Source organism: Corvus kubaryi, unplaced genomic scaffold (genome assembly GCF_017639235.1).
Source record: "Corvus kubaryi isolate FWS band 111438036 unplaced genomic scaffold, C.kubaryi_AGA036_p1.0 37256, whole genome shotgun sequence".
Classification (NCBI taxonomy): Eukaryota; Metazoa; Chordata; class Aves; order Passeriformes; family Corvidae; genus Corvus; species Corvus kubaryi.
Window position 1 is genome coordinate 5,411,479 of NW_024581076.1, and position 26,764 is coordinate 5,438,242.

The 26,764-nt window shown below is 41.9% G+C and overlaps 1 protein-coding gene across 4 annotated transcripts in view; it reads left to right on the top strand.

The window, feature by feature from the left end:
• The first annotated feature begins 1,558 nt into the window (after positions 1–1,558).
• Positions 1,559–26,764, top strand: part of ELMOD1 (ELMO domain containing 1) — a 43,575-nt gene continuing 18,369 nt past the window's right edge. Inside the window, exons 1-2 of one of the 4 annotated variants that reach the window (XM_042023836.1) lie at positions 1,559–1,768; positions 16,893–16,987. In XM_042023836.1, coding sequence (XP_041879770.1) covers positions 16,971–16,987 — 17 coding nt within the window. In that variant the 5' untranslated portion in view covers positions 1,559–1,768; positions 16,893–16,970. Of the gene's footprint in view, positions 1,769–1,861; positions 1,950–16,892; positions 16,988–23,174; positions 23,298–26,764 lie in introns of those variants that run through there. The other 3 variants (XM_042023840.1, XM_042023838.1, XM_042023839.1) reach the window with 3 other exon arrangements.

A 26,764-nucleotide genomic window follows, 5' to 3' on the forward strand; every position in this document is an offset into this window, starting at 1 on the left:
CCTGTGGGAAAGTAAGGCTACTTCTGTAGCAAGAATCTGGCTTTTCATGCTCATGATTCATCTTGCATAATTATGAATGAATTGTCTTACAAATCTCTGTTCCTAGATTTATTTTGGGAAGCGTAACTGAACTCTGCTCCTGAAGCCCCTGAGAAGTCCCCCAATTTAGAGTTTATTTTGTTCAGACATCTACAGACCTGCAGCAGCTCCTCTGGCCTAGTGCCGGAGAAGTTTCTGACAGGCACAGGTCCTAAGGGCAAGGATCTGATGTGTTCCTAAGGGCTGGACATCGTTGTGATATAGTAATTAGAAATACTGCCATAATGCAGGAGACAGGAGAAAGAACTACTTTTCTAGTTGCATTGATGCATGGAATTAAGCTTGGAAGATTACTTCAATGTGCAAAGCATGATGTAAATAAGAGATGAGGTGGTAAAGCTGTAGTCTGATAGCGACTGTTGAGTTGTTCCATTGAGTGTCGGACCTCATTTGCTGATGGACCACACAGCCATAGTGGCTGCTGGGACCTCCTCCGTCCCTGCCATTCAATCAGCTCTGCAGGGCACAGCACCTGCCAGCCAGGTGCATTGGGCATGCTGATGGCAAGTGGAAGAGAGACTACATAGCTCTAGCTAGGAGGAGAATTAAATACCAGTCTGCTTTGCCTTAAGACAGGAACAGCGTTTCCTAGTCATTAAATGTTTAACACAACGACCCTAGTGTTTTCACCATACTTCTTGAATGTGACAGTTGATTATGGGTTCAAAATGATTGAAAAAGGAGATTCAGAAGAAATTAAGCCATGTCCCTGAAAGAGGCATGCAGAAAGCTATTTTCAAATTAGGCATAGAAAACACTTAGAAAAATAGGTTAATAAGCATTTTCAAAGGACTTCTGAAAACATGAGACTATTGGCCAATGTTGGGATGCCAGTGTGGCCTGACAGCCTGCTCACAGCTTCAAAGGAACATCTGGACAGATGCAGGGATGAATGAAACACAGACTACTTGCCTACTGGCAGTAGATACTGCACTGGGCAACTTTAAATTATTCTGTGGATGCTGCAGACAAGGTTGTTATTCTCTTAGAGGGGAGAGCCATATAAATAGAATGATATGCCTATGATCCCGACTAGGTGACTTTAAACTTTGAAGATCAAAAGCCTTCAGGATATATGCTGCTGGGGAAGAAAGGACACTGAACTGCTTGACAGGTCGGTGGGATGGGATATGGAGGAAGGATACTGGCTCGCTGAATACTACCCCAGCTAGTCGGGACCTTAACACCTTGGAGATGTTTCTCGCTTTCCTGTAGGACCTTAACTGTACCACCTGTATCACCTTAACTGTGACTGGATTCCCCTGAAGAGAAGACAGGTATCGCCTTTCCTTGGCAAGCGCGGGGAGAACGACGTGGGGGGAAGGTCTCGAAGTCCAGGGATGAGAGGTGCATTCTGCGCTGGGGCCGGGGACCGATAGCAGGCGGCGCACAGGGAGCGCCCACGCGCGCCTTGGCTCCCGTCGGTCCCCGGCCCCTTCCCCTCCCCGCGGGGCGGGCTCGGGCCCCGCCGCAGCCTCCCCCCGCGCTCGCCGGTAGGCGGCACCGCCACCCGCCTTCCTCCGCCTCCTCCTCCTCCTCACCTTCGCCGGGCGCCGCGCCGGGTGACCCAGATCGCGTCGGCGGCGGCAGCTCCGTGTCCCTCCCGGCGAGGAAGGACGGCTCGGGACGGCGGCTGCGCTGCGCCGCGGGGATGGAGCGGCGCGGAGTGGTGAGTGCGCGGCGGCGGCGGGCCCCGGCCGTGGCCCCGCGGGTCGCTTAGCGACGGGAGGCGGCTCCGGGCATCGCATCGCAGCTCCCTGCACCGCTTCCCTCCCCCGTTCACCGCCCGGCGGTGGGAGAGAAGTTTTGCCCCTCTGAATGCGGGACGCTTTATGGAAAGACCTTGCGGCGTAAGGAAATTTGGAGACGCTGAGTGGTTTGCGCATTTGGGGGCTTTTAGTTGATTTTTACAATTTTTTATTTAATTTTTTTTTTTCTAACTGCCCCATCCTTTATAATTGTACAGGAGGAGGCCGGCACTGGGCGGCCGCCAGGCGCACGGCTCTGCGGCTCCGCAGTGGGCTCCGCGCCCTGCCCTGCCCTGCCCCGCAGCCCGCCCTGCGCGGGGCCGCTGGCCTGGCTTGCCCCGCTGCACCTGCCCTGCGCTCTGTGCACTTCACTTACACAAACGTGCGCACATGATAATGATGACTTTTTTTTTTTTCCATGGCACTCTCTTCTTCCCTGCCGCCCCTTCATCCCCCTTACATGGTCATTGTGTATTGAAGTTACACTTGCTCTGAGTTTACTCCAGGATTGATGTCTTTGATGTTTCCCTTTGTCCTCACCGTTCCTGCTTTTCTTACAATTTCCTTTAAAATCGCTAAAAGAGAGTGGCGAAAGTGTATGTCAGAATGGGGGCGGTGGGGGGGAGGGAAGAACACCACCTTTGTCCCAATTCAATCAACTCAACAGTCAGATCACAACAAGCTGGTTTTTTTGTGACAAAGGCATTTGAAACAAAGGAGCCATTTTAGAAACTGAAAGAAATTTATTTTGTGGCTTGCATGCTTTAGTAAATCCAGGTTTTCATTCTTTTCTCTTCTGCTCCCCGCTCCCCTCCTCCTCCACGTCCCATTATTCTGATTGATCCTAAAATGAAGTAGAATAGAAAAAACAGCATTTCTAAAATCCTGCATCATCCCTGTGCTCTAGAACAAGCTTACTGATTGCCTTCTGTTTCAGACGTTTCATTGCACATTTTTAAAGAATGTTATTTTGTACTGGTAGGTCAATGAATAGTTGAATCAGTTGAGTGTGATAAGAACATCTCATCTGCCCAGGAACAGAACAGCAAAAGCCTCATCATGTGTAGTAATTTGGTAGGTGTTGCACACTTATATCTATTTAGCAAAGTGCAGATTCAGGTGAGATTTACTGATTCTTAGGAGAGCCTGCTTTTCTCTGACTGTCTTAAAAAATGTGGGCCACTGCGTTACCAAACCGAAAAGGTGGAGCTGCATCTAGAAATATCCTTTGACTTGTTCAGTTCTCATAATCTGCATATCACTTTAAGCAATATTTCAACTAAAACTAATGCAAAACTACATTGCTGTAGCAATTGACTTATCATCAAGGCTAATAGAAGCTTGGAGACAGGAAGCCTATGATTTTCAGGAGTGAAATCATGTGACAGCATCAGATGCTGTATGTATCACTCTAAACAGAAAATGGGCTGAAGATATTTCCAGGAAAGCACGAAACAATGGAAAAATCGTGCAACGGAATGCATTTAACTTTCCTACTGGCTCACTGATACACAGTAAAACATGTTCTGCTAGTGTAAAAACCTGCTGTGGCTGAGCATGTAACCAAAGTGTCTACGACTCCTTAGCCTGCTCAAGTTTTGAGACAGGGCTTTATTAACCATGGGACAGCATCACATTAGCTTCACTGACATGTGTGAACCCAAGAATTTCCTGTGATCAAACATCTTCCTGTTGCTCTTGACAGGAAATTGGAGCCCTCTGAGCTAAACTATACTTAAGTGGTAAACTTCAGGGCTATGCTGCATTAAGTGGTTATTTTGTTATCTATCATCTTCCCTGCGCAAACAGACTTGGTGCTGGCTGTGGAGAAAATGTTGTTGCACAAATACTGGCATATGTAGGGCTCTAGTCTGCTGCTAGTATTTAAATAATTTTGTATTTTAAAGTTGTGCAGAGAATCTGTACTTGCGGTTAAGCTGTGATCAAGTATAAACCAATTTAAACAAAAATTATGTTCAATTGTACAGTCAGGGCATTATAACTATACAGAGCCGGGCAAGCTTTATTTTTCCCAAGGGGTCATTTGAAGTGTTAGCAGAAAATTGCAAGAAGAACAAGCTTGGGTTGCCTGGAGATAAAATCTTGTTGGATTTAATGCCCTCTGGCTCATAAGACTACTTCTTTTTTTTTTTTTTTTTTTTAATGAACATCTGCTCAGCTTTCTTGATTGGAAAGCTTCTTTCATTTGACATTCCTTTTAAATCCTTTGCTTGGTAATGCAGGGCAAAGGACAGCATGAAATATGTTAGTCCCCTTGAATACAAGCTTTGGGAAGGAAGCCTGAAAAGTAAACTCTAGAGCAGGGCTTGCTGGAATACTGAGAAGGAAGCCATGTGGTGAGATTCCAAACAGGAAAGAAGGATGAAGTCAAGAAAAATAAATTAAAAATGAGAGTGGTGTAAAGAGATGTGCAGAATGTTTGTGGTAGTTCAGGACTGTGACTATGGTTCAGGCTTAGCATCCTCAGCATCCATCTAACGTGATACAGGCTTAGCCACGTAACTGAGTTCGAGTGCTGAGCAGTGCTGTACTGCAGGATTTGCCAAGCCTGAGACGGAGGTGGAAATTTTGCTTGTTCCTGCCAGGCAGTGGAAAGGGAAGTATGACAGCAGAAGGTGTGGGAGCAGCTTCCCGAGTCACTACTTAGTGGTACGTGGGACTGCGTGAGCATTCCTTTTCAAGGCAAAGCAAGCATTTTGGTGACAAATTGACCTGTCTGACTTTGCCTTGAGACAAATTATGGATATGTTTACACTAGTGATTTGGCTTGCATCCGGCTTAAGTATCTGACACATCCTCCAAAGACCTTCTCCGGTTGCCTTGCAGTGGTTCAGATCTCAGAGCAGCCTGGCTGCAAGAGATCTGAACTCTCCCATTGAAACTACACCAGGACTTCTGCTTTGGGAGTGTTCCCATTCAATCACTGAGCCTTGCATGAAAGATATTAGTTTCTTTAAGGTACCTCTCAGCTGTAGTCTAGTGAACAGTTCTCATCCACTTTAGCATAAAACCAATGAAGAGCCCCACACCGACTTCATCAGCTTCAAATGTTTCTGGCAGTTTGTTCTGGAGTGCAGTATCCTACTCCTCTGCAAAATGTGAGCATTTTCCCAGCTTTCTGTTACAGCTGAGAGGCCCTTCAAGAAGATAGTTTCTAGCCCTTACAGTAGTTATAGTACCTGAGTGAAATGGAGGGATTTGGCATAGTGTTTTTACCTCATCCTATTCTGTCTGCAGATCTGCAGACTGAGCACTCCTTTCTGGTTCAGACTGATACAGCCACAGACATCAAAAAGAACCTGGGGAGCAGGAGTAATATAGCAGGTATGAAGACTGGAATTGAAAACAATTAACAGTATAAGCAGGTGAAATTGTAACTTGTTAGAGAAAGGTTAGGAGGTGCAGTATACTGTGGTCCTCAGGACTGTGTCCATAGCAAACTATGTGCCTGTGAGTTCTTCCCTCTCTTGTAGGAAATTACTTCACAGGCATTTTTAGTCTAAATATAGATGTCTACCCTCATGTTTTTGAAGCAAACCTCCCAGCTTCTTCACCTTTCTTTGTGGGCTCATCTTGGAGTACCTGAAAATAAGTAGGTGAAAATGTTTTGGGAGCACACCAACTGCAACCTGGCATTCAGAACCAGGGACCAGGTTGGGGCTACTCCAGCATCTGCATAGGGTGCTTTGTTTAAAAACAAACAGCTTCTCCCCATCCTATGTAGTTTCAATTTCAAGTGCTTGGCAGCAGCATTTCTGTTGGTTGGTGCTCTGCACTGATGTAGCTGGAGCTTCTGTAGTAGCTATGTATTTTGCTTTCCCAGGGAAGGATACTCAGGTAAATTAAGGGACAAGACCAAAGCCAAAAGAATTGGTTATACAAAGTCCCATCTCCACAGCTCTCTGTATCATCCTGCTACCTTGGCCATGGTTAACTAATGTTTTCTGATGGTGCATTTGGAGGAAAGGCAGTTTCTGCAAAGAAGGCTTATTTAGGACTATGTGCAGTTGGCTATCAATTTCACAGACATAGGAGTTATTCCTTTATATATATATATACACCATCTGCCATTTAAGCCCATATTTTATGCCTGTGCCCATGTCTTGTCTGCCAAAAATGAATCAGTAAGTTTCCTAGGACCCCAAAATTGATACTATTGGGAATTGCTCAGTTGAGCAAGGGCTTCTGGGCCTAGTTACAGATTGCACTAATAATGAACAGAAGCTTTCCAATTATTTTTCTTTTTTTTTTCTTTTTTTTTCAGTATTCTTATTCATATATTTGAAAAATAGAATTAAATCCCTACCTTTTATTGTCTTCCAGGATGACTTGGGTGTTGAGACTTGTCCATGGCGTAGCGACAATTTGTAACTACACCAATAATACTTGCACAGTCATGTGGGTGTGTAGGTGATAAAAGTTGGGTCCCTTAGTACAAAGCTGTCCTGTGGTCATGGAAACTATAGTCCTCTTCTGGCAGGCAGTTATAAGAGCAAGTCTCTTACTCCTTCTCCCACTCTGCTCTCACAAAGCTATATCCATATCAACATTGGCTTGGATGTGTGCCATCAAACAGGTTGTTCCTCTGAAACACTAAAATCAATGTGGAGTTTGTTAATTTTGGACTTGCTAGGCCCTCACGCTGTCAGTGTTAAAGCAGCCTGAGGAGAACAGATGGGCTGAAGGAGGAAAAAAGGGAGTTCTTGCTGAACTGAGTGAGCAAGGGAAAGAAATGGTGGTGCTCCCAGAAGATGACATGGAAAGCAGGACATACCATAAGCACAAATTTGGAGAATGCCACACAACCTACTCCCAACTTTTTCAAGTAGGACTACAACAATATCTCCAGTGGTCTGAGATAGTCATGTTCTTCTTTGAACGTTCTTTGTCCTGACCAACAGGTGCTATGTTGGTATAGGTTACCATCTCAAGGATAAGATCAGTTCATATTACTGAATTATTATGGGTGTATCTGCTGCAAGGATTCTGGAAACTTGTTTAATTTATTTCCTTTTAGAAGTTTTTCTATCACTTTACACTTATGAGGTAAAGAGTAAGACTATAAAAAATAAAAGTATGCCCACTTTTCTAAGTAGAAGGAGACTCTGAAGGAAGAAGATTTTCAGTGTTGCAGTGTGTTAGGAGTAAATGCATTATGGCAATCCTGTCAATCATCCTGTGCTAGTCTGTCTTCCTCTCTGCTCCACTTTGTTCCTCTTCCCTTGGAATGTTGTTGCAGGAACAGTTTTCAATGGTCTTCATGTTTCTTCTTTGTCTTTTCTTTCCACGTTGTCTTCTCCCCTCTTTCCAGTTTTCTACTTCAAATCTTTGCCAGCATCCTTTTCTGTCTGAGACTGGGCACCTGAAAGAAAGTAAAGGTCTGGTTGAACCAAGCAGGAAGTGACAGAGGGAAGAAGAGCACCACAGCACCTTGCACTTCCCTTGTCACTCAGGTTTTTTTCCTACTTGATTGAGAAAATACATTTTGTGCAATTGCCACATAAGACTGGTTCCTATGCCATGCTTGAAAGTGTGTTTCATAAGTCTTGCTTACCAGCTGGTCTAAGTTTATTGACCTTCAAACCATTCTTTCCATCTTTGCCTTTTACCTCTTCATCACCTTTTGCTCTTACTTTGTCATGTTAGTGTGGTGTTTGTGTTTCTGTATCCCTCCTTTCTATGAATGTCCCTGTCACCAAACTCCATCATAGCTTTCTTTCTCCACTGCTTATAGAAGCAGTGTTTGACGGATGCTACTTGGAGGTATCTTAAGCTACAGGAAGGTGAAGGGAGTCTTAGTGCAGTCATTTTTACAGTTCTTCACAGCTCTTGTTAATGGAGATAAAAATTTGGTAAAATACTCGTGACTCTTCCAAGTTGAACTGATAGTTGCTGGTACATAGGCCTGTCTGGACAACAGATTTGGATAGATGCCCTAGAGTGATTTTTTTTTTTTTTAATTTTTTTATTGTTATTTTTTTTACTGTGTTGCCATTCAAAACTTTTCCCTAAAGAAGGGCTTAAACCTGGTTCAACCAGAGCATGGAGTTTGCAATACATATTAAAGAAACTTAAGAAAACTTTCTGGTTTCTGTGATAAAATAGATTATTTCTTCCACTTCTCCTCACACAGACATTGGTAAAACTAGAGCGATCTATCCTGCACATGTCCTTCTGGGCAGCAAATGCATAACCAGAGCTTCCAACAAGGTCATGTACTTGGAGTTGTCCTGATTTCCTACCTCCTGGGATGCAGAACATCTCACTGAGCAGCAACCAGGAGATTAAATTGTAGACCATGAAGTTTGCAAAGTAACTGCAGTGGGATTTTAGATCCTCCCGTCTGCTGAATAAGATTGTTCTTTATTTATTGTGGTCCCTCTGCAGGCTGCAGGAGTGCAGGCAGCAAACAGCTGGTGCATAATACTTCCTGTAGGATGCTTATGGTTTCACAAGTGTGGTGCTCCATAACATCATCTAACTGGCTTAGTGCATGGGAGGTCATCATTCTTGAATCCCTTCTTAGTCAAATTGCAGATGGAAATGCAGAAACTCTAATGGATCCTACTTGCTCTACTCTTGCATGTCTGTCTCTCAGAGCTCTGTGGAAAAGTTGTCACTTCCATGCCAAAGTAATGTGTTGAAATGATGGAAAATGGCACTACATGGAGCAATTTTCTGTTAGATCACTATGATTTGTTTCTGATCTTCACCAGGTTCCTGGGTAAATAAATTGATTTATGCTCCTCTAGCCTGAAAGCTGAGTTTGGCTATTGTCCTGACACCTCTGGTATCCTTGTCTTAACTTTTTTGGAGGGAAAGGGTCAGTTAACAAACTAAATCTCAGTCCTTAGTTTTACATGCTTTCAGGCTGGTACTTGATGTGAGGTTGTATTAATCTGATGGGTAAGTTAGCTCTGCTTGGTCCAAGCAAATATAACAGACGTTGGAAAAGTAGGGGAATGGATAGAACAAGAATCTCTGGTGTAAATCTATTGACATTGCAGATCTGTATGTAACCTGTTGATAGGATGATGTTTCTTCCCCACAAAGAAGGAATTGATAGGGCCGTAAAGGAAATCTAGACTTCAGTTTATTTTGATGGCAAAGGAATACTTCATCTTTGCATTTTAACTTGTGCCCCCCACTCGTCTCTAGGCAATGGAGTGGAAACCAAGAAGGGAGGGAGAGCAAAAGCACATCAGTCATTCACTTTTAGAAATAGTAATTTTGGGGTTTTTTCCATGAAACTTCTGCAGTAATTAGTCTGGAAGGTAGCCAGGCAGCCTCTTTGGATTTGATGCACCTAGCCTTGTATGATTTATTCTAAACTTGAAGGATTTTTGCTACGAAGTGTGATGTTTTATTTAGAACAGACTTCCTTGCAATACAAGCTGTTGTACAGTGTGTCTGGAAACAGAGCAAGTGGGCCAGAAACATCCCACTGCAAACCATGTTAGACCCACGTGAGCCACCCAGATGAAGCTGCTGTTCTCCCGGGTGAACTCATCAGTGGTCCAGTGACAGTTCATGAGAAGTGACTAAAAATTATGCCTTTTTCTAATGTGTGAAGGAGGGCAGTAGAGGAGGTTGCTGTACATTGAAGACGGTTTTCAAGAATGAGAACTTCATTTTTACCTGGTATGTCATTTATTCAGTCCCCTTCTGGATAAAATACACTTTCTTCAATATGTAAAGTGAGCTTGTTAAGAATGACACGCTATAGACAGAGACAAGACTTGGGTACTTTAATTCCTGTTGAATATAGGCATGTGATTACCTTTCTAGAAGTTTGTGGTATTCTAGGTTGTGAAGAGCTTCCTCTATTTTTTAACTTCGTATATTATTAGAAATATAATGTACCCAGCAAAGTCTTCACCAGTGACCTGAAGTGACTTCATATAGGTTTGTCCTCTACATCTTTCAACCTTGTAATAGAGCAGAGCTAATAGAAATTGGTAAAAGTAGATTATCGTCACAGATCCATGTGCAAAGTGTATCTGTATGCATGAACATCTCCTTTGTTGAGTTTCTAGGATTTAGCTTGCTTCGAATAGTCAGGTAGAGAATCATTGCCTTTTTCTTTTGAAGGGCAGAGATTGACAATGAAAGGTGGAGATGCTTCTACTATGCTGAGTTTTGGTTTGGTTTTGTCTTTATCAAACTGTGGGTTATCACTGAGCAAAAATCTGCAGAGGAATTACAGCATGTAGGCTGAACTGAGTGGTGTTAGAGGTAACTTGCCATGTGAGATTTGAGAAGTTAGTTTTCTTGAACCCAAATACAATCCTATGTGACTGTCTCTTACGAGACTTGTAAGACCCTCTTGATCTTTCCTTACATTGGTAATGCTTTTAAGAGGCAGTAATGGACTGAAATGCTAAGTTAGAACTACAAAATTAGAGACTTTCAAAGTACTGTTCTGTAGCTTGAGAGAAGCTGGGGGTTTTGTGCTCTCTGTCTCCCCAACTCTGCTGTGATTTTAACCTTTTATTCAGGGCTCTTTTTCTTTTTATTGCTTAATTGTGTGGTATGTGCTCATGCTCACAGGACTAAAATTCAGTTAAATTTTTCTTCATATCTAGCCTTGCCCTCACTCTCCTAGTGAAATACAGAAATGCAAAATGTCAATGTGTGATGGTGATTAGAAGTGGAAAAATCTTATTACCTGTGACCGTGTGACTGAAGTCAAGTCTTGCTTATTAGTGTCATCGATCATGTGTGACATTTTGTTCCAAGATTTTCTTCTAAAGAATGCTTGATGCTGACTACAGCCTCATCTTGGGCTACATAGAAATGAAAATACCCTTCTCTACTGAGATGGGAAACTGAGCTCACACAAGCATTTCCCAGGATGTCCTCTGAGTTGGAGAGGTCTGAGCAGTGTTCTTGCTATAACATTCAAAGACCAATAAATGATTATGCTGTAACTGAGATGGCTGAAGATCCTCTGTTTTTACTAGTTTGTTTAATACACTTGAAGTGACTTTTATGCCACCTTTGCACATGAATGCAAGATGGAAGATGCAAGTAGGTATGTGTCTATTTCATGGGATAGCTGGATAAACAATGCTTGCTTAGAATTAGAGTGGCTTGCCAGACTGGAGTCCTAGAGTTGTTTGGGTTTATTTGTATTTGGGTTTTTTGTGTGTTGTGCTGATATTGGCATGACTCTTGTAGACTCTTGTTCTTGAATTGTAGGACCATAATAAGACTTGTTTGTGGTCAAATTTCATGGTGGAGGCTTTTGGTGGGAGTGGTGGTGAGAGATGAGAGAGGGAATGATTTTGTTCCATCCTAAAGCTAAGCTTGTTTCTTGGAAAACATTGCAAAGTATATAGGAATTTATTGAGAAGCAGGTAGCTCTCAAACTGATAAAATAGCAGGGACTTGAGCACCCTGTCAGCTGTATCTCTATAGCACCATAGTACTAAGGGTATTTGGATATAATGCAGGATGTTTGAGATCGCCCCATGGGAGTGACTGTGGGGGAAGCAGAGACTCAAAGGCTGGAAGGGACCTCAGACTTTCTCTGACCCAACTTCCTGCCCACAACAGGGTCAGCTTTCAAGTCAGGCTTCTCAGAGCTTCATTCATTTGGGGCTTGAAACCTCAAAGTCTCTCTGGGCAACCTGTGCCACTGTCTGACTGTCCTCTTGGTAAAAAATTTTTGCCTCGTATCCAGACTGAACCACTCCTATTTAAGTTTTGCCTGTTGTTTTTCCCCTTCCTGTCTTGCACTGCTGTAAAGAGTCCATCTCTTGACCTTTCAGTGACATCCCTCTAGGCACTGGAGGTGCTGTTGTGCCCCTTCAAAGCTATCCCAGCCTGGAGCTGAACAAACTCATCTCCCCCAGCCTCACCCCCATCATCTCAGTGGTCTCTGCTTAACTCTATTCAATTTTTTGGTGTCTTTTGTGTATTGCTGGGGCCCCAAACTAGGCAGTGTCTAAATATGGCCCAGAGTGCTGAGTAGAGGAAGATAATCTCTTCCCTCAATCTACTTACTGGCTTTGCTTGTGTTTATACAGCCCAGAGTGCTGTTGTCTGTCTTTGCATCCTGCTGGCTTCCAGCCAGCTTGCTATCCTCCAGGACCTCAAGGGACATTTCATAATGTGTATCAGCTATTCTTCCCCTTTCTAATTCTAGTTATCTCAGATTGGTGTTCGAGACACAGAAGCACTAACATTCCCATCAGCAAAAGAAAAAGGAATACACAGTAGCAAAACACTTTCGGTGACGTAAGGCTCAAGCCTATTGTCCCTCAAAAATAAGTAAATGTAGGCTTTTGAGGTGAATGAGGAGTAGATGCCAACCCAGGATACCACTGGAAAGAAAAGTGGCAACCTGAAATCAACTTCATGGTGGTGGCATTCAGAAGAAAGTACTTTAAAACTGCAACAACTGAACTTAAAAATAAATTACTTGGTTTCGGGTTTTTTTGGTAATCTAATGATACATGTAAACAAAAGATATTATATTATATATATCCAATATTATATCCAGCCTGCTCACATTTATGTTTCTGATTTATTTTTTTCTTCAGCAAACCTAATCTTTCTTTATAATTGGAATATACATTTTAAAGTGTTTGCAATATACCAGGTTGCAAATACCCATTAGCTTGCAAAACAAAAATTGTGAAGGAAACTACCTTGGGTTTATATTTTATTCTGAAAGTATGGTGCTTTATATTAAATAACACAACTTTTCCCTGCAGCTGTATCTGCAGTTTTATTGAAGACAAACAAAGCAAAGCCTCAGCTTTAGATAAAGAAGTGATGTTTAAGGCTTACTCTTGTTTTCTTTAAGCCTCCAGCAACTGTTAACCTTTCAGATTGAAGCATGTCTTGCTATACTACTAAAAAGATCATAGTCACAAGAAATTCAAATAGCTGGTGTTTATTTAAGGAAAGCTTGTTTTATATTTTCAGACAGATCTTGCAAGAGGTCTTTTGCTGTTCTATGTGATTATAGTAGTACTGCTTTTCTTCCAAGAAAAGCTGTGGTTAGTTTTAGGAGGGGAAACTGCTGTCTAGTTTAAAATAAAGTGGATGAAACAATTGGCAATGGATGGGTACGTGGGTGTGTTGTTGGAGGGAGTAGGAAGCTGCTTTGTGGAAGTGATGTGGTATGGGATAAAGTCCTGCAAGCTGAAAACTTGAGCGTATGGGAAATCCAAACTTGATCCTCACCCCATCATTCTCAATATAGAGGCTTAGAACATGAATGAGTCTCTTCCTGTCAAAGAGCATTCAAAGGTGCCCTTCAAACATTGAGTCTAGAGGCTTCTGTAGTTGCAGGTTCAATTAACTTCTATGAAGTTAATGGAAAATTGCTAACGAAGTCAAATCTACTTGTCTTTAGACTTATTTCAGCTGCATGACTTAAAATCAGGAAAGGCTGACAAACTGACCACAGAAGAAGAGAAGTATCTTGAGGGTTCCTTAGTGAGAAACTGTGTGTATAGCATGAAGCTGGAACATTTTCTTAAGCCGTAAAACAACCCACAGCTACAAGTTCATGTGAGTGAAACCATGTAAAAGCACAAACTCAGGCTCTGAGCAGTGGGTGGGTGCTGGGGCAAACTGGCTGCTCCCCAGCACTTGCTGTCTCTGGGTGTCCTGCTGTTGAGTCTTCAGAATTTTGTATTTCAGTCTCTCCAAATCCATAACTGCTGTCAGCTCCTCAACTGAATTGTACAATTGTTGTGCCCTTTCTTTCAGCAAACTCATAAACATTTATCAACAAGATTATCGCTTGTTGATGAGAATCTTTTTTCTCATGTGTCTTTCTTTCCTACAAGTGGACCTTGAAAGCCTTCCTGATCTGCAGACATCCAACTTGCTGAGGAAGGTCTTTCTTAAAGAAAACAGGAGGCTGGAAGTCAAGTCCTTCTCCCTGAATAAAAATGAATGTGTGGCTTTTTGGTTTGGGTTGGGTTTTTTCTAAGCACACTTAATGGCAAGTGAGTTTTTGGGTAAATTCTGAACTGCTGATAGAACATACCATTCTAAGCTAGGGCTGTTCTTCCTGTTCACTGGGATGCTAGAACAACCTCACTGGAAGTAAAGTTTCATCTATGAGAAGTCTATTACATTTTGAGATAAAAAGACATTGGCAGAAATTAGGTCTTCTGGCTTTACAGGTTTATGAATAGTTGAACTTAGCTGTAAATTGTAGTAACAATCTTTTTAAAGAGTTTAAATACCATTTTCTTCACAGAAAATCTTTACTGAACTCCACTAGAGGATCACTTAAGGAGGTATATGGAAATAGAGAATGCTGCCCTCCAGTCCTACTTGTTTAAAGATGACTGTAAATTCTCACCTTCTGATTCAGCTTCTCAGTCTAGCCTGGATGTAAATAGCTTAATGTCATGTGTACGTGTGTGTTCACAGAAGTGAATTGTTGCAAGAACTGGAGAGCATGGCATTGCTTTCTATCTCCGTACTTAGCAGGTGACAGCATTTAGAAAGGCTGTGTTCCACACACAAAAATTAAACTTTTTACCTTATGAACCAAGACAGCAGCATAGATACCCTGTACTTTTGTTTGAGTTGGAAGTCTTGCCTGTAGATCTTGAAGCCCTCTTGTTAACAGAGTCAGGTGGAAGTTGATTGCTTTGTGCCCCTGTGGAGGAAACTGCTTTTGAGGCCATGGCCTTCCTATGGACCCAGTTATTAGCTGGGACTGTACTGTAGGGAGCTGGCTGTTGAACTTGCAGGGTGAGCACGTTCTCTCCAAGTTGAAGGGCTTTGATACTGACTTCTATGGCATCAGGTCTTCAGCTGTAAAGTTTCTTTCCATAGGCTTCCCCACATACATTTTAATTAAAAGGGAGAGAGAGCAAGGAAAATTTATTCTTGTAATTTCAAGTGTGGGCTTTTGAAGACATCCAAAATAGGCGCTTTTAACCACTTGTCATGCTTGTTGTGTCACTTAGCTTTTCTTTTTTTTTTTCAATCAACTACCTTCCTTTGAGTTTAGCTTTTTGCATAGAAGACAAGTGTCTCTGAAGAGCTACAGAGATGCTCTAATTTTTAATGAGCATTCAAAACAAATTTATAATTTATAATTGTCTGTAGCTGGTAACTATTCTTGAAGAGATAGTATCTTGAAGCTCCTACCGTGCCATGCTTGTATGAGCCATTTCTGAAGGTGCAGGAAGTGGAACTTCTCTTCCCTTTAAAGCAGTAATAACGAAGCAGCATAATTTTCAGCAAGGACCTTGGTCAGAATCAAGAAGGAGCTGACCTCAGAGGCTGAGACTAGCATTTTTAGAGGGGGTTGATTTGACAGCTTCTGGCACTTCTGGTGTGTTCCTTACACTGATGCCCTTATGGGTCAAATTTTGTGGTGGAACTTCCTTTGTTCAAGTTGATGTTAAAACGCTGAGACTCAGCTGTGAGAATCTTTCACAAACTGTATCTTTTAAACAGCAAATTATTAGACTGGAGAAGGGGAGCAGGTTACATCCCCTCCAGTTTTTGCCTATCTTCTGTACTCGCTGTCGTAGAAGACCTATCAAAAGCTATAGCAGGAAGTGTTTGGAGCCTGCCTCTTGTGTTCATTAATGAACCAGAGTTAGCATCTCTCTGCCCTTGCAAGCAGGTGTCACTGCAGCCAGCACCAATTACAGCTGTATTCAGAGGACAGCAACATGATTCAGCCAGTCAAAAACAATATAAATGAAGGAAGCTTTCACAGTTCAGGGATTGTATATTTTTAGCAAGCTGTATGTGATGTAACCCAACAAGATAGCTGTATTTTTCTGAACTTAAATGCTTGTTCTGTTCTTGTCAGCAGGCAATAGCACAATATAAAACTTGCAAGTTACAAAGAGGAAAGAATATGAGAACATGGTAGGGCAAGAAGATTTTTATTCTATCAGTGCTGATACATCCTGCAGAAGAAAACAGGTTTGAGGTTCTCTAGATTTATAAATTTGTGACAAAAGAAGTCAGACTTCTTAAGGCCTTCAGCACTTTTCAACATGCAGTGCTAAGGAAAAATGGGGTCTTAAATGATTTCTTAATGAAAGAACTTTCATTCAGGCCTTTGTGTGTGGTTTGTACTAGTACAGAGCTCAAAAGCATGGTCTTGTTCCCTTTAAGTGTTGGATTAAGTTGTCCCAATAACAGACATGTGTAGCAGTGTCCCATTTTCTGGCAGCAAGTAAAAAAGTTTTAATGCCTTTTACAGGACATGAAGTACAGTAATTTGAAAAGTCTGCATCTTTTAGTCAAATACCACTTGTATGTGCATACTTAATTTTAGAAACTTAAAGTAAAGAGGTGGTGACTGGGGAGAGTCTGCAGTACGTAGACAGGGTTATATTTATGAAATTTCTTCACGAATTCTTCCTGTTCTCCTCTGCTGGAACTCTCATGAACATTAATGAACATTAATGAACATTAACTGTAGGACACTAGATCACAGAACCAATGGGCAGCCCGGTCAACTGTATTTTAAGAACTGTGAATTAAAGAAGTGTTTGGGCAACACTCTCAGGCACATGGTGTGACTCTTGGGGTGTCCTGAGCAGGGCCAGGAGTTAGACCCGATAATCCTTCTAGGTCCCTTCCAACTCTGCATATTTTACTGTTCTGTGGTATGTAGCATGCAAATTATGGTGAAGAGAGGACTTCCAACAGCAGAGTGAACTGAATGTCTCTTGAAGCTGCCACTTGGGAGCTGCTGTGAACCAGACAGGTGTTCAAAGAACACAAGTGTTTGAAAATGTCTAGGTACTTCTTCAAGCCTTCTCACTTATTTCTGTATTCTCATTCAAGTTTTTTACTTCTCTGAAAAAACACACAGGTACATTGTCTGGTCAAAGTATGTGCTCAGGCTGAAGTGTGAACGCCTTATTTTTTATTTTGTTTTTATTTACATGAGATTTTTTCTTAACGTATTTCCCTTGTATTTCCATGGGTGTTTGTTTCAAGAGCAATTTTAAAAAACTGAAGTATCACTTTTTTTTTTCTATCAGTAAATAAGTCTCAATTCTATTTCTACAGCACTAATATCACCTGTGAAGAAGAGGTCATCAGTGATCAATATATTACAGCTCTAGAAACACCAACCAAACCATCACCATGAAACACTTCCTGAGGTAACTGTTCTGTATTTTCTCAAAAGTGTTGAATTATCCTAATTACTTCTATGCTGCAGTGAGCTAAGTGGTTTAGCTGTTACAAGTATTACAGAAGGTGTAAACTAGTTTATACTAGACTGCTTCCCATTCACCTAGATTTCACTATTTAATTAAAGCTATTTTAATTTAAATTTTCCTTTGCAGTTCTTTTTAGAAGCAAAGAATGTAGGAACTGTCTTGTGGGATTGGAGCAGTGATGTATCAAATCAGTAGTGCCTGATATGTCAGGGGAAAATAGAAGAAATAGTAATGTAGAGCAGAGCTTGAAAAACATCGGGTTTTTTCCTTCCTGCTCTTGTCCACTCTCTGGATTTTCGGAGTGTTGTTTGTGAGAGCAGAGAAGCTTGCTGAAGATGTGCAAGTGTTTTTGAAGCTGATTATGTTCAATTTTCAGGAGAAATGTTAATTACTTGCTCCTATATATGGGTTGCAGTTGTTTCCCTATAAACCAGGGATGGAATGGGGGACTTGCAGACAACAGATGTAAGGTGCAGAAAGCCCATGTTGCATTTGTTCTGTAGTTAGTGGAGGGATTTGAACACTTCTCAAAACTAATGCAGATCAAGAGCTTGATTTGTGTATAAACCAAAGAAATCATATTCTGTCTGTATGGGAGGAATCTTTTCAAGAGGACTGAAACATATGCTTCTGTATAGAGCATCTGTCACTATATTTTTCTCCCTTTTTAGACTGCATGTAGGAAAGAATCTTACACACTATGCATATCAGCATCATTACCTTTAGGCTGATCATCTGTAATGGTTTTGTTGCCAAGACAGACATGGCTTAAGCATTTCTGTGGAGTGTTTGGGCCAGCTTCCCCAGGTATCTTGAACCAGCTGCAAAAGGACTCTGTAAGCAGGACATAGACCAGAAGTATAAAGCAACTATTTGTTTCCTAACATCCACAAAACATAGCCAAGGTTGAATTGAGCCTTAATTTAAACATTGGTGTGCTCACCACCTGATAGGCACCAGCCAGGAGGGAAAGAATTGATCCTTGCAGCTCTGTGCCCCAGGTCCTGGGTGGTCCCAGGTCTTCCACCAATTCCATTGGGGTTGGTCCAGTGGCCTGAAAGTTCACAAGTAGCCTGACTAACATCCTTCACTGCTTTTTCCCTTTACAATTTTGTAATCTCATGTCAGAGCCTTTCTTCTGGAATCCTCCTAATTATTTCCTTCTCAACAGTCCTGTCTCTATAATTTTTACCTTTTTTCTCTGTACAGACTTGTTCAGCAGCCTGACCCAAGGTCTCAAATTGATGCCATGTGGGATTTGGTTCATGAGTCCTTCGTAAAGTGGACTCTACCATCCTGTGAGAGGGGCTAGAACCTCTGGCTGGGATCACAGAGGGTGTTACAGCTTGCCCCCATAATGGTCTGGTATTTTCTGAACATGAAGTAACTTTACTCCCTCCTGATGGAGAAGCTGAGTTGTTGACAAGTTTGAAGCTGCCAGCTCTCTTCCTGTTAAACTACTTGTTCTGCTCACCTTCAGCTCTCCTGGCCCCTTGATGATTTTTCCATGTTGGAGGAAGAGTGCTATTTTGAATATGTGGGCTCCTGAGGCTATCATGGAGAAACTACCCTCTACTTCTCTTCATGTTATTCTCGAAGTCAGTGAATCCTAAAAGATTTGAAAAGTCTTGGTGGTGCTAGATTCTCTTAAATAGTCAAGGTGGATCTTCTGAAAAACAGTTGCTTATCTAAACAGGACAGTCTAGGACTTTGTTATAGAAAGTCCAGTATTCCAAATGGTGAACAGAAAGTTGGATTAAGGGATGGGGGGGAGGAGAGTACAAAGCACCAAAAATATGAACACAGTGTTGAAATAGAAAAGCTATTTCTGTTTGCTTACAAGCATCTGGATTCTCTTATATTATGTTAATCCTTTGACATGAATTGGTAATTAATTAATTAATACAATCCTCCCCATATTTTGTAAATATAGAAGAAAACCAGAGAGATTAAGAAGCAAAAATCCTCCAAGAAAAGCACTTACTGGGGATAATGAGTTCTGCTCTATGTGTTGCAACCTGCAGTCACAGGTTTGTGTGATGGGGAATAAGGCAGTGAAGTGTGGAACTGCAGGGACATATATGTGCAAGACAAGGATACTAAGCCTTCCAGCTTGGAAATCAGTTGGAAAATAAACAAGTTAACGTATATTGTGTCCCCGTGTTTATCTGTTACCAATAGCAGCACCACCTGGGAGCTTAAATCATCCTTAACTGTTTTTGAAGATCAAAAGCACGGCTGAAATGTAGAATTCCGGTGGCAGGGACTGCTCAGTGGCACAGTGTTCTCCTTGTTGCACAACGTGGAACAGACCCCAGAGTAGCTGATGCTGATGGCATAGATTATCTTTGTGTTTAAAACCAATGAGTTAAGTCTGCACAAACTGCAAGTCATTTTGTTGATTGCAACATGGAAAATGCTATAAAACAGATGGTGAGAGGAACAGGGCTTTCATCTCTGAAGTTATGATAACCTTGACTTTGCTTTCTAAGTAGTGACAGTACTTTACCTGTAGCAACTTCATGCAGCAGATATTCACCTGGAGACCCAAGGAGAACTTTGAAGAGTGGATTTCAAATCCATCTTGCTGTAAGTGTTTAGTGAGGTTGAGAGACAGCTCTGGAAATCATCAAGTCCTATCCCATCGCTCAAAGCAGGGTCAGCTATGGCAGGTTGCTCAGGGCTGCATCCAGACACATTTTGAGCACCTCCAAGGATGGAGATTCTGCAGCCTACCTGAAAAACCTGTTCCATTTCTTTAGAATCATAGAATTCCTTAGGTTGGAAAAGACTTTTAAGATCATTCAATCCAACCATTAACTCATCACAGTCAAGTCTGCCACTAAACCATGTCACCTGAATGCCACATCTATGCTTCCTTTAAATATCTCCAGGGATGGTGATTTCACCACCTCCCTGGGGAGCCTGTTCCAATGCTTGACAATTCTTTTTGTGAAGAAATTTTAAATAATTTTCAATCTAAACCTTCCCTGGCACAACATGAAGCTGTTTTCTCTTGTCTTGGGAGAACTACACCCTCCTTTCAGGTGGTTGCAGAGAGCGATGAGTTTCCCCCCCTGAGCCTCCTTTTCTCCAGGCTGAACACCCCCAGCTCCCTCAGCTGCTCCTCACAGGACTTGTGCTCCAGACCCTTCCCCAGCTCCGGTGCCCTTCTCTGGACACGCTCCAGCCCCTCAATGTCTTTCTGGCAGTGAGGGGCCCAGAACTGAACACAGGATTGGAGGTGTGGCCTCAGCAGTGCCGAGTACAGGGGGACGGTCACTGCCCTGGTCCTGCTGGCCACACCACTGCTGATCCAGGCCAGGATGCCATTGGCCTTCTTGGCCACCTGGGCACAGCTGGATCATGTTCAGCTGCTGTTGACCAGCACCCCCAGGTCCTTTTCCACCAGGCAGCTTTCCAGGCACTGCCCCCAGCCTGTAGCACTGCCTGGGGTTGTTGTGACCCCAGTGCAGGACCTGGCACTTGGCCTTGTTGAACCTCACACAACTGGTCCTGGAGGGATCTACCTCTAACAGATCATCACTCCCACCCAACTTGGTTGGAGAAGGAGTCTGTCTGTTAAACAGTGTAGTAGTTGGAGTAGCTCTAAATCCCTAAATTTAGACTCTTATGCTCATATTTCCAATTCAAGGTGATGTCCAAATGAAAATAGCTGGTTTAGGTTTCTTTTCTTTTCCGGAAAGGAAACCGAAACCAGCTTGCTCTGATATGAATTATTTCTGACATCTGAAATATTACTTATGAAAAAATAAAGCTGTTTCTCAGTTAAATACTTAATCTTTCAGGGCTTTCTCTTTTTGTTGTAAAGGGGTTCTGAGGAATCTGTCAACAACACTTCTACTTTGACTGTAACTTATCTTAAACATCTGAAATAATAACTTGAAAAACCAACTCTAGTAGACCCTTAGGTTTTTTTCAGTAAATCCTAGAAATCTGACATCTTTTCTTGATCTACTGCAAAGCAGACTGTAAGCACTAGCAGATTTTAAGTGTACTGGAGTCATATCAGATAAAATGAAAATCAAATCAGCAAAGAGCAAGAACAGTGAATGTGTGGAAAGCTGCTGTTAAAATCTATTCTTATGTCTTCCCCAGTTGCCACGGTGAGTTGCTCCCATGTCTAAATGGGGAGATAAGGTGGATTTCAGTTGTCAAGTCTGCCAAGGCACAGAATGAAAGCAATTTCTTGTATTTTAAAGGAGGTAACAGCAGGTCTGACTATGGCAGAAATGGTGACTGCTACCTCATTTCTTGGTTGACCTTGTATACACACTGTAAATTATGCACATAAACCAAAGATAGTCAAGTTAATGAGCAGGGTTGTATCACTTGCTTACTCACCCATTTGGACAACTTATCAGCCATGACTCGTGTGTCCTTGACTTCTCAAACTGTAATCAGAATTCTCAGAAAGGAAATACTGATATGTACTGTACTCTCTTCTGAGATGAGTATGTCCTTCAGGAAAAATAACAATCTTTAGTATCCATAGGACCTAAAACAGGACACAAAGGAAAGAAAATGATGTGTAAGTATGCTCAGTGACTTGTGACTTTTGTTTCATTCTTTTAAAAGAGGGGCTTTGGGGGTGTGCGTTTTTTTGATTTGGTTTGGGGTTGGTTTTGGGTTTGTTTTGTGTTTGGGGTTTTTCTGGTAGGGGTGGCTTTTTGGTTTGGGGTTTTTTTTTGTTTTAGGGGTTTGCTTGCTTTCCCCCCAGTTTTAAGTCCAGTAACTAGCATTGAATATCTAGTTGAAATTTTTCATTTTATCCGGAGTACCTATGTTTGTTACTAGCTCTGAAAATACTAAAATTCTGAAATTACTGAGGGAGGGAATAAGCACCTTTTATTTTATTAGTTTCAAAAATGTTGCACAGTAATTAATCCCTACATCCCTTCAGGAAGTACTTTGTGTTGCATTATACATACACCTTGCTGTTTAGGTGAACAGATCACACAGGAAAGAGCTTCACAGAAATTCTGGGCAACTTTGGAAAGTTTTGTTCAATTTTGCTTCTGCCAGTTTATCATGGAGAAGGTTGTTTAGGGCCAGTCACCTTTAAATAAAAAGCCAGTTTCCATGAAAATGTGATGTCATACTGTCATTGGAGAGAGATGTAAGTTCTAATAGCCATCTCATGTGCCATTTCCATCACACTGTCCCAGCATCAGCTGGGCTAGTTGAGGGCAAACCTGGAAATGCCTTGTTGAAAACCACTCATGTCCTTCCCTTTGCAGTGTTAGGGTGAGAAACAACGTGCTCAGAGCTCTCTGCTGGTCACTGCCACGTGCTTGCTTTCCCCAGGCAGAGCAGCACATGCTGTGGAAAATAGAAGTACTGTCACTGCTGCAGCAGTACTCTTATTTTGTGCTGGTTTTGGCTCTAAATTGCTCTGTGTCTTGCAAGGATCTGAACAATTGTAGAAACCCCTTTCTTTGTCCTTTTTGTCATGGAAGAGAGCTCTCCAGAATCTCTTCTGAGCCCCATTATTGCTGATAGAGATTGTTTGCTTGATTGGGTTTGTCATACAGCATCCTTGGCAAGGGAACCAAATGTTGATTTGACATCTTATTATGCAGTTTTTTCTTTGTTTTACTTGAATAAATGTTCATATGAGCTGTTTTAATGCATGTATAAACACAAATATGCAGCTCTTTACAGCTGCTTGGAATACAGGAGAAGGAACTTGGATTGAAATAGGAAAGAGTAGAGTGTGAGTTTCTGAGGAATGCCTTCATTCCTGGAATACTTCTGTTCTTAAACCTCACCTCAGGATCTGAAATAATGCGGTACATGACCACATAAACTATTTTCTGTGCTGAGAAACCTGCACAGGCAAGCAGGTGGGGAAAAACCCACAGAACAAACAAACAAGAATAACAAACCAAAGAAAAAAAACTACGGAGGAGACTAAGTGGAGAGGAGGTTTGGAAGTTAGCTCTGAAACAAACCAGAAATTAGTGCTGCTGTGCCACAGTCAGACATGTGGCTCATGCTGTGCTTTTGGGGGTTCCCGTTCCTGATACACTGTGTTTTGTGCTAAAGTGCATAGGGGCTAGCATAAAACTTGTCTTGCGTAATCACTGGTGTGCTTTTATTACAGGATTTCTGCAAGCAAGAATTCCCTTTTATAAACAGCTTGTGATACTTTTTATGTCTATCGTGTTACAAATGGAAGGTTTCAACAATTGTAAGCTTGAGATGGATGAGTAGTAGAAAACTGAAGGTACCCACAAAGGCTAACTTTCTTCTATAAGCTACCTAGTCAAAATTAGTGTGTGTTTGGTTTATTAGTAATAGCTGCTAAGCATATTTTAGTGAATCACAGGAGGAGTGCTTGTGTGTTGTAGCGTCATGTTTTTAGTAGATTAATTTTTATTAATCTTTGTGCAAACCACAGCCAAAGCAGAGCTTTAGTGGAGAAAGTGGTTGCAATTATGTGGTCACAGCTCTATCCCATTTGGAGTCTTCCCTTCAATTTGCAAATCTGTCCTTGAGCCTAAGGCAAAAATATGTAATTCAAATGCACCTGATACCTTCCCTCCTCTAAGCCCCCAAAACTTATCCACAACATGCAGTATTCAATTATCCACAATATAGTAATCATAATGTTTTTTAATGAAATGGGCTGTCATGTTTCAGCATTGGAGGCAACTAAGTATAGGCATGAACTTTCTTAAAGGACATGTGGTTTTTACAGGAGCTATCTTGCTCACTAGAAGGAAATCTTACATGGACTGTTAACATGACTTTAAGTGAGTCTTTCCTCTCATCTTCCATATAAATGGGCTCTCTGTATTTTTTTGCTTTAAAAGAGACCTAACATTTGGAAACAAAGCAGACTGAAAGAAAGCAACTCTAATTCCTACTACAAATCTATGATGAAAACTCAGGACTTTGTTTTACCATACTCCACCTTTCAATTTGGTGTTTTCCTGTGCCTTTAGCCTGACTACAGAGCTGAGTTGTGCTGAGGAAACTAAGGAATGGCTATAGATTATATTTGAATTCTTCAAGGATGTGGCACTACTCAGATCTGTGAAGGTTGATATCAGATGTCTACTGGAAAACCAAAATGCCCAATGTTAGCCTATGGGGTTTTCCAAGCCACTATTAAAGGCTGCAGTTGAAGGTATTTGTTAACTTTATCTGAGATTGATTATTTGATATACTTATATCCCAAGGCCAGTTGGATGGGGTTTTGAGCAACTTGGTCTGGTGGAAGGTGTCCCTGCCCATGACTGGGGGGTTTGGAACAAGATGATCTTTAAGGTCCCTTCCAGCCCAAATCATTCTGTGTTGATTCTATTACTCTATTTCTGACTGTTGGAAAATTAAAAAATGGCTGCTTGCCTGATGATGGCCTTGCCTCCTGGTACTTGGTGCTGTTCTCAATATTGAAGGTGATAACCTGCTGTGAAGCACAAGTTAGCTCCTCACAGTAGTGTGTTCTGGCACTTGAACAGATCTCATCTTGAGTCAGGGATGAGGGAGTACCCAAATACTTTGATGTTAGCACCTGAAACTTCTTTTTTTGTCTAAAACTTGATTCCATCATGGGACTGATTCCCCATTCTTTAGGTGTCAACTTATATCTAAAATAGAGGCTTCCTGTTGCATAAAACCAAGGAGGCTTGCCTGCATGCAGGCATTTGGGAGTACTAAGTGAATTACCTAAAAGTGTGAAGATAAAGTGGATGCTTTTAAAGCATTTTAAATACTTGTGTGGATGCTTTCCATTTAGACATAAAATGTCTTTAGTTCCCATAGCTTAATCCCCCTTCAAAGATGATTAAGCTGAAGCTAACATAAAGCAGATTAAACTCCTGTGTGGACATTAACACGCATTAATTCATCTTCCCTTCCTTGAACATCCTTCTACACCATGCCCTCCAGGAAGTTTTTAGCAAGTGATGGAGCTCTTCAAGCTTTACATACATACATATACGTATTTATAACTGATTTGAGTATCTGGAATTCAGTATTTTGAAATAATCACTGCAGTCTATTGAAAAGGATAATAGATTCTCCTAAGAAATAACTGTCCTTTGAAAGCATCAACCGCAGAAAATAATTGGCTAATGACGAATATTCATACACACAGGCTTAGAACATAATGGACCAAACTATTTGTGAATATTTATTGGCAAGCTAGCATATCAAAGTTGTATTGATGTTTTCCTATAATATAATCACAGAATATGATCACAGAGAGGTTGAGATTGGAAGACACATGTGGAGGTCATCTACTCCATCCCCCTGTTCTAGCAGAACCACTTGTAACCAAGGACCAGGCCCAAATGGCAATGTTCCTACTGTTAGTTCTTCGCAATTTGTCTTTTATGGGATGTGTTTCTGAACCCAGGGACTGTGGATGGATCCATGTGCACCCCAGGAGGTTGACAGATAGTTGGGTAACATGGCAGGATCTGTGCCATCATAGCCAGAAAAACAAGAAAGATAAAATATTTCCAAATAAGTTGTTTCCCATAAAAAGTATGGGTTTGGGGTGTGTTGTGTAATTGGGGTAGCAGTATGTGGGCTTTGGTAGCAGCTGTAATGCTAATCAAGTTTAAAATAGAGTGTTTCTCATGTACGTGGGCTTTTGTAGGATCCCAGCTGAACCTGGGAGGGACCTTAGCAGGCCTCTGGTCCAACCTCCTTCTCACAGCAGGGTTAGCACTGAGGCCAGACTGGGCTACTTGGGGCTTCTTCCAGTCAAGGATTAAAAAACTGAGGAAGGAGACTTCACAGCCTCTCTGGGCAGCCTGTGCCACTACCTGACTGTCCTCGAGGGGAAAAAGCTTCTCTTCACCAAGCTGATTCTCTTGTGTTTCAGCTTAGGACTATTGTCCCTTGTCTACTGGCCCTGCACTGTCAAGAGCCCAGCTCTGTTTCCTCCAAGATCTTCCCACAGGCAGTGGGGGCTGCTGCTAGATCCCCTGTCTCTGCTTCAGGTGGAACAAGCCCATCTCTCCCAGCCTCTCCTCACAGGGTTTCTGCTCCAGCCCTACCATCTCCACTGAAATACATCCAGTTTGTCAAAGTCTGTCTTCTGTTGCTGAGGCTCAAAACTAGTTGCAGTAGCTAAATAAAGGCTTTCTTGGCTTACTGTCAGTTCTATACTTTGAGAAATTGTGCAGCATCAGTGCTGTGTAACAGCTGATCTTGGGAAGAACTGGCAATCCTCAGGACAGGTCCTTAAGCACCTTTTCTTTTGAAAGGGAGGAAGCTTTGATTGCATTAATTTTCATTCTTGGGGACCTGACATGAATGCTCTCAGCATGTCAAGTTTGTCAGGATAACTAACCACTCTTCTTGGAGCAGATGGTTGCTGAGGCAAAACTAAGCTGGGGTGTAGTGTCTTCTTGGATTCTCAGCATCCATCGTATCAGGGTGAGCTGTACTGCCTGCTCATGTAGTCCTGTTTCCCCAAAGCATCGGTAGGAACTATACAGTCTTCTATGTTAAGAGGGCAAAGAGTTTTCTATAAGTACTCTTTTGAAACCTCTGGAGTTTACTTATTCTGTGCTTGTAGTTGTGGTGCTTTCTGTGTGGGTTGTTTCGCTGGCTAATACTGAAAAGCGCCATTTAACATTTACTGGCATAAATGTTTGTAGTGTGTTTGCTGCTTTTGCTCTAAAGGTGCCCTTAGGCAATGGGAGTTTGGGGTGAGGAAGTCTTTTCTGTTTG